General features: G+C 46.4%; 1 protein-coding gene across 3 annotated transcripts in view; it reads left to right on the plus strand.

The window, feature by feature from the left end:
• Positions 1–12,857, plus strand: part of LRP4 (LDL receptor related protein 4) — a 75,337-nt gene that overhangs the window by 42,944 nt on the left and 19,536 nt on the right. For all 3 annotated transcript variants that reach the window (XM_082760991.1, XM_082760992.1, XM_082760993.1), the window contains exons 3-14: positions 980–1,096; positions 3,146–3,259; positions 3,722–3,838; positions 6,234–6,362; positions 6,699–6,818; positions 6,952–7,077; positions 9,373–9,498; positions 9,978–10,112; positions 10,277–10,402; positions 11,438–11,668; positions 11,975–12,131; positions 12,471–12,688. In XM_082760991.1, the coding sequence (XP_082617117.1) occupies positions 980–1,096; positions 3,146–3,259; positions 3,722–3,838; positions 6,234–6,362; positions 6,699–6,818; positions 6,952–7,077; positions 9,373–9,498; positions 9,978–10,112; positions 10,277–10,402; positions 11,438–11,668; positions 11,975–12,131; positions 12,471–12,688 (1,716 nt within the window). The remainder of the gene's footprint in view (positions 1–979; positions 1,097–3,145; positions 3,260–3,721; positions 3,839–6,233; positions 6,363–6,698; positions 6,819–6,951; positions 7,078–9,372; positions 9,499–9,977; positions 10,113–10,276; positions 10,403–11,437; positions 11,669–11,974; positions 12,132–12,470; positions 12,689–12,857) is intronic.

Consider the following 12,857-nt stretch of genomic DNA (forward strand, 5'->3'; position numbering starts at 1 on the left):
GGGCTGAGCCCCTGGTGACAGATGGGAGATGCTGTCGGCAAGCTGGGCTGGGATGAAAGGGTTTCAGGCACTGGCCTCTGCAGCCTGCTCTCCTTCACGTCGCTGAGCTAACCTTGCACTTCGGAGAACACACCTGTCAGGAGCGGGGTCTTTTGCAGCCCCTTCCCCACCACAGCTGGCAGCACTTAAAAGCATGAACCTCCCCGGGGTTGAGGGTTTCTCTCATCCGTGGGGGCAGGACGGAGCTGATGCTCCCCCGTGAATTCCAGCTTTGTGGCTCTGGGCCGCCTTGAATGCTGTGGATTTGTGGTTCCACTCCGTTGCCAGCAGAGTCCTGTGTAGACAAGTGTCCCATACACCCTCTCCCTCTATCCCTTCCGGAGACCTTTAGCGGGGTTTGAACCCTATTGCCCATACCCAAGGCACAGTGAATTTGTCCTCAGCAATGGGTTCCTGCCTCTAAGCTTCTCCTCACAGATTTAGACAAAAAAAGCTGGCAGAATCCCCAAGCTGAAACACACTTTTCATGTGTTTTTCCTGTGGCATGTGCCTTGCAAAACCCTGTTCCCCAAACCATTGTTTCTGATGGTTTTTATCCTAAAGAACTCACTGGGTAATTGAAACAGGATGGACTGTACTGGGAAGCATGCAGGAAAATGTTGATATTGTAATTTTCCTTGTTATGAAACAAGTGCCATTATGGGATGATAGCAGGCTTAGGGATGAAAGAGAAAAAAGGAACTCAGTGGGGAATTGTGATGGCTACTCTATTGTGGAAAGGTCAGTGCTCCTCTGGGGAGGAAAGGCTGACAAACTGCAGACCTATCCTGCCACCCCTCTGAGGCAGAGCTCTTCCTTGTGACTTGAAATTTCATGTCTTTTGTTTCTAAGAGCCTTCTCCCATCAGGAGGGAAGGAACTTCTTTTCAGGAAGGAAGCTGGCTGTAGCTCCATACTGAGGTGTTTCTTTGCTCTTGCAGTGCTGCCCACTTGCTCCCCCTTGGACTTCCACTGCGACAACGGGAAGTGCATCCGCCGGTCATGGGTCTGTGATGGAGACAACGACTGCGAGGACGATTCTGATGAACAGGACTGCCGTAAGTCACCTCTCAGAGGGGAGGGAGTCATGCTGCATGCCTGCCATGGGTGAGGAAAGTTAGCCCACTCTGTTACAGGATTTTAAGAGTTTATCCACTGAGGCAGACCTTTGGCTTGCAATAAGCTATATCCTGCCTCTGACAGAGATGTGTACCTGATGTCCGTAAGCCCTCCCCCATTGGCACCTGGCTTGTGGTTCAGATGTGTGTCCTGGGGGAGGGGGTGCTGCTCTGTCCAGCTGGAGAACAGCTTATGCCCTGCAGCTTTGCTAGTTAATGTCCCATGAAGCACTTCCCCGAGCTGAGCGCTTCATGTCCTCCCCTGTTCGTGGAAACGCCTAACCCCTGCCAAATCCAACTGAACTGCCTGTCTGGCTGACTTCCTGTGGCCTCAGGTTCCACTGTCTGACTTTTCTGCTGTGCTGGGTTGTCCCCAGCATCCTATCCCTTTAAACTGAGCTCCCTGAGAGAAAGGTGCTGTAGTTATGCTCCCCACACAGAGACCAGTTACCCTGAAAGCTGACCGACTGCTGCCGTATGAGGTTGCCATCTTCAGAAGAGCTGCCATGGCAGGCTGCTAGCTGTGAGCACTGCTGTTGTGCTTCTGCAGCTTACTAAAACTAAGTGAATTTGGCCTGAGCCCTTGCAGCTTTCAGCCCCTTCCTTTTACACTTGGTGTTGTGGATGAGGTTTACTTGTGGTAGGCTTCTGTTAGCAAAAGGTGGTCAGGGGGTGCAACGTTCCTTCTTCACAACAGATCATCCAGTTTGTACTTGGCAACATGTGCCAGGGAGCCAGCACACTGCATAGTCCTTGAGCTTCAGATTCTCTGAAACTGCACTGGTTGCTAGGGCTGACATCAGGCTGCAGTTAGAAGCAAAATTTTGTGCTGCCTGTTTGAGATGATTGCAGCTGCTCGATAAGCATCACTCTGCAGTCCTTGAATTCTACAGAAATTGGGTGCGTAGTGCTCCAGAGTGGCTCTGATGGAGGAACAAGAAAAATAAATTTATTGGCTGTAAAATATTCCGTGTCATTTTAGCCATTTATGCAATGATTGCATGCTAATGAATTCACTTTTTGATCAGCATTGCCCTGATCTTTGCCTTCCGGGCAGAGGGCTGGGAAGCAGGGTCCAGGGATCTGACATCCTTGTTATACTCTGGGTGGTAGGACTAAGGTTGGTTTTCCAGTCTCTTTTCAAAGCTTTTCATAAAAAAAAAAAAAAAGTTATTTAGGTCTGGGTCTGTTTGGTCTTCTGTTTTTCAGAAAAGGTTGGAAAGCCCTCATATTTAAGACAACAGTAGAGAAGGGTGTGATCAAAAGTTTTGGAGACTAATGAAAGGAAAAAGGCAAGGTTCTGAGAATAAGAGACTCCTAGGGAGTTGTCCAGACTAGCACTTAACCATAGGAGGGTTTCGGTTGGATTAAGGTCCTCAGGTGCTAATTTTGCAGTCCCTTTTTCTTTTCCTCACTGGCCTGCAGACAAGCTTTTGTAGAAGACTGGCAAAGAGTGGAATGAGGCTGCAAGTACTGGAGAGTTTGGAAGAGAAAGTTGAAATTTCTCCCTTTTCAATGAACATTTCCTTTCCTTTGAAGGTAGTTTTGGTATTGTGGGAAAAAAAGGTGGAGGTACAATTCTGACAAAGTATTTGTTAGGTAATGATAGGCCATATTAATTGCTTTAAAAAAAGAGGCCTGCATTGCCTTTTTTTCTTGTGGTGTTCACTTGAACCACGCTTGGGGCTGTGCAAGAATGCCAGCCCAGGGTGGGTGGCTCCATTATTCTGTTCCAGGTCCTTCCTCCAACCCATGTTCTCAGGTTTTAGAGCCCACTGTGCAAGCAACTTGCAGCTGGAGTGGAAGAGAAAGGTTCGGGGAATATCACAGTGGCCATCTTGATGTTGTTAGGATAAGGGAAATGAACTCTCCAATTAAGTAGCCTCCTTGGAGGAGGATGCTCGATCTGTGACACGCCACAGGTTTGGCATTTGCTAAGCTTAATCTTACTGCCTTGTCTTCACCTTATTCTCTTTCGTGTCCCTGCAGCTCCACGGGAGTGTGAGGAAGATGAGTTCTCATGTCAGAATGGATATTGCATCCGCAGCCTATGGCACTGTGATGGAGATAACGACTGTGGAGACAACAGCGATGAGCAATGTGGTGAGTAGTGGCCCTGCCAATATCATGAATGACAGTGATGGCTGCCTGCCCTGCTAGGGCTTGAAAAGGCATCGCACAGGCTCCCACCTGTGCAGTTCTAGGGTCCTCTTAGCGTGGCAAGGGCTCACAGCTGGCTTATCTGGACCAGCCTATGGGATATTGTGTTCCCATGGCTGGCTGGGATTTCAGGTTGTGTGGCTTATTTGCCAGGCAAAAATCACTTGAGGCTTGTTATTCCTTCACATGCAATTGTGAAGACCCATGGATTCCTTTCAAATCCAGTGCTCTGTGTCTGTTAAATGAGCACTGACAGTTTTGTCCTGGCACTGCATGACATGGAAATGTATGGTTTAACGAGCAGTCTTGTTTGTCAGTGCCCTAGGAGCTTCAGGAGCATTGTGTGGTTGTTTCCTGGGTACTCTGAGAAAAGACAAGGCTTTGTTTGTATTACTATCTTTGCAGATATGAGAAAGTGCTCGGAGAAGGAGTTTCGTTGCAGTGATGGCAGCTGCATAGCTGAGCACTGGTTCTGCGATGGTGACACAGACTGCAAGGATGGTTCTGATGAAGAGAATTGCCGTAAGTGCTCTCCTTGCTTTGTAACCACAGGAAATAGCCTTTTGGACCTGCTCCTGTCTTGGGGTTTGGCACGTTTTCTGCAGCAGAGATCAGAAACGAGTTAGTCCTGCCTGTACTGGCAGCTAGGCTGCCTTCCGTTGTCTACCCCAGAGGGCATGAGAGGAGGATGGTATGCCTCTTGTGTTACCTCACAGAAATACTTAGGCTGTTCCTGGCTGCTTCTCTGTTGCTTCCCATGGATATATGATCTTGACTCGGAGCAGGGGGCTTACGCTTCATTGGATAGAGCTCTATATAAAACTGTAAGAGCTGGAGGGCAGAGAAAAAGGGGAGAAAACTGCTCCCTCCTTTATTCTCTTGTCTGATTCCTGCCTGAAATCTCCTGGGGGGCTTTGCCCACTGACAGCATCCTAAGGGACCGCATGTTCCCAGCTGGCATGCTGCAAGGGCTGCCTGCCTGCCCAACCCCTCTTCACTCAGATGCTTTACTCAGGACCTCGTCAGATAAGGGCTGATAGGATGAATTAGTTGGAAGCTGATTTGACTGATGGAGATGGGGGAAGGTGGGGGTGTGAGAACCCACAGCAGTTTTCTCCTCCACCATCATGGGCTTGTGGCAAGTGGAACAGGAGTCTATTATGTCCCTTCCTAACCCCCACTGCTCTCTGCCATGTCTCTGAGCACATTTAGTGTCTGTGGAAGTTTCAGCGGTCCCTTCCCCCACCCTGCTTTCAAAGGCATTTTGCAGAATTTCTTCTAGATAGCAAGAAACTTCAAAAAGCTCTAGGAGGGGGGGATCAGGGCCGCCAGCTCCTGAAGGGCAGGGGAGTGGATGCATGGGGGAGTTGTCTTTTATCTCTCCAGATAATGAGAGTTGGCAGCAAGCCAGGGGCTGCAAACATTTCTAAGCTGGGAAAAGGCTCTAAAAGGAAGCCAGCCTCTTTCCCTCGCCTTTACCCCTCTCTCCTTTCTCATTCCCTTGCCTGTTGATTCCGTGCAGGCCATGAATAGGCTCTGGGGAAGTGAGGAGAGATGTTTCAACCTTGCCTCCTATGCAGGTGGAAGGGCAACCTGAATTCATGCCCATGCTCCTCTGAGTTGAAATGCTTCTCAAATCGTGGCTGGCAGTTTTCTCTGTAAAGCGTTTTAGTAAGGAACTTCACTAAGAAGCTCATTTTGGCTGCCTCCCTTTCTCTTACCTTACTCAGTGTGGCTGTCAACTTTTCCTTATGTCCAGTCCTGTTCATTCTTCATCTAAGACAATGTGGGACTACACTTTTTTTTTTTTTTTTTTGATGGCATGGGATGTATAATTGTGCTACATGAGAATATAAGTCATCAACTTCATTTTCTCCTCAGGGAGGCCCAAACGCTACTTTCAGATTGCTTAGGTGAGGCACAGGTTAACACACCTAGTAACACACGTTAGTAACTAGCCACTGGATACTGGCTGAACTGGAGCTCTTACTATGTGCCTGGAGGCTCTGCCCACTACTTGAGGTTGGATAGGCAGGCGTAGTTCAGGTCCCTGATTGCCAGCCTTTGTTTTCCCTTTTGCTGAGTGTATTTGTTTTCTGACCTCCTCAGCTGAAAGACTCGTGCCTGAAACATGCAGTTCATTCTCCGGACAGCATGAGAAGAGGTGTCAGATTCTGTTGTGTGGGACTTAGATTTTTCATCACTTCCCACGTAGTGTACTGCTGAACAGAAAACAGTGGGCAAATCCTTGACTGCAAGTTTGTTGGGCTCTGCCTAGGGTCATCTGCCCGCCAGTGCTCCGAACTGATAAGGCACGGTTTGTTTTAGCAATGGCTTGAGAGGAAAGGGAGGGGGGAAAATTCAAAGGTCAGGTGCAGAAGCGGGCACCTTGCTGCTTGCTTCCTTTGGTCTTCAAATGTTTGTTTTTGTTAAAATTTTAAAGGAATCATGCCATATTTTAGCTTTGCATTGTGATGTGCCTCAGTCCTTAATATAGAGCTACCCCAAAAGGTAGCTTTGTTTTTATACCTGACTTTCAAAGGTTTAATAAACATTTCAAACCTTTATACAGGGCACTAAGACATAGATAGTATCTTGAGCGTAAGAGGGAAGGTGACACTCTTGGATCCTTTTTGTTGCTTTCTCATCAACCCCTTTGTGTTTGTTTGTTTTTTTTTTAAGTGAGTTGACTGCACAGTTTTGTTTGTACATAGCTTTAAACTGCCCCTCAGTGAAGCACAAACAGCATTCAAGTTCTCAGCGATACAGGCCATGCAAAGCTATGCAGCAAGGGCTAGTAATTTCCAACGCTTTTCTATTGAATATTTGCTAGTGCATTATTAGATGGAGAAAGGTTGCATTTAAACTGGATTGTGCCCTTTTACCTTAGGCATTTTTTGTTTGATTCCCTTGTTAGCATCAGATGTTCCAGCTGCCACCTGCAGCTTGGAGGAGTTCCAGTGTGCGTATGGACGTTGCATCTTGGACATCTACCACTGTGATGGCGACGATGACTGTGGGGACTGGTCTGATGAATCTGACTGCTGTAAGTTAGTGCAGAGTGGTACTGGTCCAAGCTTCTGACCTGCAAGCCTAAATGGATTTTGCATTGGCTGGAGAGACAGCTATCTAATTTGTCACACATAAGCTGATTCTTTGATTATTAATTTTTTAACTCAAGACAGCGAGAGTAGTGATGGGGGTTGCTGTGTAGTCAGCACATTCCTGCATGCAGGAATTAAAGCAGTTTCCAGGAGGGATCTGTTGAGGACCAAGTTCCACTATAGTGGAGCATAAATGTGGTGTTGAGAGATTTCTGGGATGTTCCATAGGTCTGAGTTTGCTCCATATTTATTTATTTATTTATTTAATCTCTCCACAGCATCTCACCAGCCATGTCGCTCTGGGGAGTTCATGTGCAACAGTGGCTTGTGCATTAATGCTGGCTGGAGGTGTGATGGAGACTCCGACTGCGATGACCAGTCAGACGAGAGGAACTGCAGTGAGTGCTGGGGACTGGTGGGAGTGTTCTGTTTCTGTGGATGCAAGAGAATATGTGGAAGTGTTATCTTTGAAACAGGTCTCTTCTGATCCTTCTTGCTCACCTAATTTTCTCTTTTTTTTGGGTCCCTCAGCTACATCTATGTGCACAGCTGACCAGTTCCGCTGTAAATCAGGGCGCTGTGTCCGTCTGTCCTGGCGCTGTGATGGGGAAGATGACTGCTCTGACAACAGTGATGAGGAGAACTGTGAGAATACAGGTTTGGCCTGCTGCCTTGCTGCTTATAGCTAACATTTCTATCCTGGAGGTACAGATAGTGAGATCTCTTTTGGATAGTTTGAGTTAAGCCTCGACTTACTGTGCTTCCCAGAGTATGAGATCTGTAAACTGTCTTCTACACTTGCAAACACGCGCTGGTCTGTGTGCTTAAACTAACCTAAGTAGTGGTGTTTTCTGGTCAGGTGTCAGATCCCTGTATATGCCTATCCTGCCCATACTCTATGAATTACAACAAAGCTCTGAGACGCTTCCATTCAAACCTGGAAGCATTAATGAAGTTCAAAGTTCCTACTCTTGTCAAATGGACTGAGTCTGGCTCGTTCCTTCTAGGTAATTCTGGGTAGCTTTCATGTTGCCTTATGAAGCTGCCAAGCACTTTTAACAGGAGATCGTATCAAAAAGGGCATTTTGTAAAAGTGAAGAATAAAGCTTTTGTTTTAGAGGGTTAAGGGTACCAGCCTCACCGTGCCTTAGACATTTTCTAGGCAGTCTCTTGCTATTTCTTGTAACCATTTCCCCTAGAGCTATTCTTCTATATGATGGATATGGAAAAGAAGAGGGTTTTAACAGACCTCTGTATTGTGGTAAGATTCAGGAAATAACTAGAATCTTCTATTTTTCTTAATTTTTTCAGGTTGCTTGTAGCCCTCATAGAGGAATAGTATATACTGGTCTGTGAATTTGTCACAGTGAGAAGAGCCCAACTATGTATACTGACCTATTTAGATCAGAGTATTTCAAAACTGTGTTTAGAGTGACAAAAAGGACTTTTAAAACTGCAGCCCTTGTTTGGGCCTGTTGAGGAGAGGGCAGTGTGTGTTGTACAGGTATAGATGAGCTCAGAGGACCTGGAGCTATTGCTCTGGATAAGTCAGCTGGCATGAATAGCATTGTGCAGGAGGTGGTGGTGATCCTGGAAAAAGCAATTGTGCTTAGACAAACCGGTAAACCCATTGCCTTATCTTGATAACCAAGATATTTAAACAAATACTGAAAGAACTGTTGCAGCCCAGAAGCCAAATCAAACTTCCAGAGCCACTGAACTTCAACCTCCCCACTCCAAACGAAACCCGAGATGGTAGAGTATGACTGTTGTCACCACAAGGTTGGTTGTGCAGTTCTGCATTAGGTCTACAGTGATAGTCGTCAGGTAAAAATTAACTGAGGGGTTCTAGTCCCAGCAGAAGTACTGGCTCATCTAATGAGAAATAGTGCACTGTCTTGATGTCTTTAGCAAGTTAAAAACCTGTGTCAGTTCTTGGATTTATATTTTTATTGGCTATAGGGAGAAAATTCCTAGAACACTAGGAGATCAGCTGATGTAAGAATCTTTGTCTTCATTATGACAAATGCAGTCCAAGTTTTGGAATCCTTTATTAAAAAGTATTTCTGTTCTCTGAGAAGTGAATCCGTATGTGATTTGTTTTTATGTTCCCGGTTGGTGTGTCTGTTAGTTCTTATTTGTACTTGATAATCTCACAACTACCCTTTTCAACTCTGCTTGCAGGCAGTCTGCCAATCTAATTGTTTCTTTGCTGATAACTGTATTGTCCTGTTACACTCCTAGGATTATCAGAGGGTGATGGTTTGGAAACCACTGACAAAGTCAGCTTGAGAGGTATAAGAAATAAGAGGCAACAGGACAGTGCTGTTATTGACAAAGACACAATTAGATTGGCAGAGTCCCTACAAATAGCATTACTTTACTTACAAGAATTTTGTAGAGCCTTCCTGCCAACAGCACAAGTTGAAGTGTGTAGCTCGTGTGAAATCCTGTTGCCTGAGCTCAGATTTCAGTGATGCATGTAAATCTCATTCCAAGTCCGTCACAGTGCAGTTAGGGCTGGACAAGACGCCCATTCCTAGGCAGGCTTAAGATCCATAGCCGTGCTGGGGTGGCATCTCAGATGATTAAAGTGAAGAACTGACTCCACTCTGACACATGCTGAGGAGGGTTGTGGAATCTGGAACCAAAGGGAATTAAGCCAGGACCTTGAAGTCGTTCTGAGAGTGATTAAATAGCAGAGCTTCCCAATATAGCAGCATTGGACTCGGTCTGGAGGAGAGCTCACAGGCCTCTGAATCAGCATGAAGATATTTGGAGCAGTAAGGAGTGGAAGATGAGCTGAATTCAAGGAAAGAGGAAGTAATGGATTTGTGTTCATATATAAAGATTGTAACAAATCTTAGAAAGTGTTCTGTGTCCTTTTCTCTACCATGACTGTTGTTGAATCAGTAAGCTCTGGTGTTTACTTTCTCCTTCCTCTTATTTCAGGGACGCCTCAGTGTGCCCCAGACCAGTTCCTCTGTGGGAACGGGCGTTGTATTGGACAGAGAAAGCTGTGCAATGGAGCAAATGACTGTGGAGATGGTAGTGATGAGAGCCCACATCAAAACTGCCGTAAGTCAATAACAGACTCCAAGACAAGTCTTAAATATAAATGGAGGCACTGTGTGTGGGAGTCTGTCTGGTGTTGCTGAAGGATGCGTGCAAGGAAGAAAGCCTGGGTTGTGTTAATGGGAGAGTGTGTGGGTTGAAGACTGAGGAAAATGACCTTTGTGGTTTTGCCAATTGCATGGTGTGGAGTGGGAATAATGGGGAGAAGATTATGCTTTCAGGTATCAAAGTTTGTCTGCAGAGATGGTAAATCCCAAACCATATTATTCTGAGCTTTGTTGTCCAGATCTTGGGAAGGGCTGATACCCATTGGTTGTGGCCTGCAGGGGAGAGTTCTGACTGAAAAGGGGCAGCTTCCAGCACAGTTTGTCTTCCCTGTGTTGCTTAGCCTATTCTAAAGTGTGGCTGCTGCCTAACTGCTGAGGACACAAGCAGCTGCCTTGCGGTTTCAGCTTAGTTATCTTCATGCATTGCTTTTGCAGGTCCACGAACGGGGGAGGAGAACTGTAATGTCAACAACGGTGGCTGTGCTCAGAAGTGCCAGATGGCACGAGGGATGGTGCAGTGCACCTGCCATACAGGTTACAGGCTCCTGGAAGATGGACGATCGTGCCAAGGTGGGTTTTTGGAGCAGTAGCCTCCTCCCTGCTGCTTTGATGTGCTTGGAGTTGATGGCTACGATAGGTTGCAAATCAGAGCATGAAAGCAGAAGCAACCTGTCAGTGAGGTTGCCTGACTTGTTGATGATATAATGGTAATTTTCTCCCTTTGTAACATGCAGATGTGAATGAATGTGCTGAAGAAGGTTACTGTAGCCAAGGCTGTACCAACAGTGAAGGAGGCTTCCAGTGCTGGTGTGAGCAAGGCTACGAGCTGCGACCTGACAAACGTAGCTGCAAAGCTCTAGGTAAAGAGGAATTCAACCTTACACTGGTGCATGTGTGTTGATACATACATGTTGTTCTCATAACTTTGTCTCTGATGCTTTTTGGCAGCATTATGCTGTTCACTGAGCCAATGTGCGACACAAGGAAGTACCTGGATTTTTATTAGATATGCCTAGGTTGTCAGTGAAAATGTGTGGAAACTTTGTGATTTTGACTATGGAGAGATATTTCTGTCATTTCTTTCCTTGCCACTGGGACAGCCTTTGTCTGCTTTTTGTAGTTTCTTGTCATTCCTGGTGACCCAGACCATGGGACAAAACTAGTATCCTGTCTCTGTTTAGGAAGCGTCTCAATCCTTCCTTGTCAGTGAAGTTGCATCACATGTCCTTGCTCTGGTTTAACCTTTGATGCTGGTCACCAGTTCTGAATGTTGTGAGTGGCTGCTCTATGGACATCTGTTTTTAAGGGCATATATACATTTGTAGAACTTAACTTCTCAGCTCCCCTAATGTAGGAAATGAGGAATTAAGAGTTCCGTTACGTAAATTAGGAATATTATTAGGAATTCCCCTAATGAAATCAACAAAGAACTTCAATTCTTTTTTAAGCAGAAGTATCTGCTGAGTTTATATCTGGCTGAGGCATACTTTAACTATGTCATGTTTTGCTGTGACAGTAGGCTGTGGTAGAAGGTGTGGTACAGCATGTGTGTTTATATGGCTGGGAGGTGGATATAGGCAAAGGAAACTATAAACTTGCTGCCAAGTGTGTGCCTAGTGGTATGGCTTCAGAGGCTGAGGTGAGGTGAGCTCAGATGGAGCCTGGAATGATCGCATCTTGACAAAGCTCTTGGCAAACATTTATTTAAAACTGCCAGATTTTGAGTTAAGTTTGTGTATTGTGGTTATGGAAACAGCTCTTTGAGGCGTTTTGCACTTGGGCGTTGATTTCTTGTTGCTGGTACTTCAAAACAACATTGTGGAACTTAGAGCAAAGGGAATGGTAGGCAGGACCCTGTCAGAGTACTCTAATGCTGTCTTCCCATTTATCCTCAGGGCCAGAGCCAGTGCTGCTCTTTGCCAACCGAATTGATATCCGACAAGTGTTGCCTCATCGCTCAGAGTATACGCTGCTCCTGAACAACTTGGAAAATGCCATTGCCCTTGACTTCCACCACAGCAAGGAGCTGGTGTTCTGGTCTGATGTCACTCTGGATCGCATAATGAGGGCCAATCTGAACGGTAGCAATGTGGAAGAAGTGGTTTCCACAGGGCTGGAGAGCCCAGGTGCGTCACCACAAAAAAGACAAAGGTCTGGGCGCTATCTGTGGTGTGAGAATAGGGATGGGTGAGTGGAGAAAAGTGGGTACCCAGAGTTCAAAATGGAGTGCATCTCCCTGAGCAAGGGGACGGATGGGTTGGATGGAATTGGGTGTGAGATGATTGTCTCCCTGGAATTCATCTCATCTGACAGCGTAGAAGACAGGAGGACTGAACTGGGACTTCCCTGAAGCTAAGAAGGAAAGGGAACTATTTTTCCAAGCAAAGTCTGCTCCTGATTTCACTCTGTGCTTAATTCTCCCCTGGAGATAGGTGGACTTGCTATTGACTGGATCCATGACAAACTATACTGGACAGATTCTGGGACATCTCGAATTGAAGTAGCAAATTTGGATGGCACTCACAGGAAGGTGCTTTTGTGGCAGAACCTGGAGAAACCCCGAGCGATTGCCCTTCATCCTATGGAGGGGTGAGTGAGAACTTAAGACCTCAGAGAGCTTTCCATGCAAGTGCTTCTGTGTGGACAATAAAAACCCTATTCTTGGTCACTAAGGCTGCCTTTGGACTCGAGCCCTTTATTTGATACCAGCAGTTTGGGAAACCTTGAGGTGCTGAGGGCTTTCAGAGCCTTAGTCCTATTCTGGAGCCTCCAGATTTCAACAGCTGGCTGTTGCTTCTTCCGTGGCTGTGGCCCAGGTCTCACGTTTGAGGTCACAGGATCGACAGTGTTTTGCCCTGATAGGAAGTGATGCTGTGTGCATTACGTGGGACATGAGTTTTCTAACCCGTTTCTCCTTGCCTCCTCCAGCACTATCTACTGGACTGACTGGGGCAACACTCCCCGCATCGAGTATTCCAACATGGATGGCTCTAATCGGCGCATCATTGCGGACACGCACCTCTTCTGGCCCAACGGACTGACCATCGACTATGCAGGGCATCGGATGTACTGGGTGGATGCCAAGCACCATGTCATCGAGAGGGCTGACCTCGACGGGCGGAACAGGAAAGCTGTTATTAGCCAAGGTAAATAACGGGGCTGGGTACAGGGAATGCTCTCTGTAGTAAAGAAGAGTAGTAGAATGTTAACCTGAGTTTCAGAGCCACCTGCTTGTAGGTGAATTCTGTTGTGTTTTTACCGTGGGATGAATTTTGTCACTGCTGTGAGATGAGCTCCGCTATCTGGACATTAATG

This window comes from Aythya marila (assembly GCF_965140915.1).
Source record: "Aythya marila genome assembly, chromosome: 5".
NCBI lineage: Eukaryota > Metazoa > Chordata > Aves > Anseriformes > Anatidae > Aythya > Aythya marila.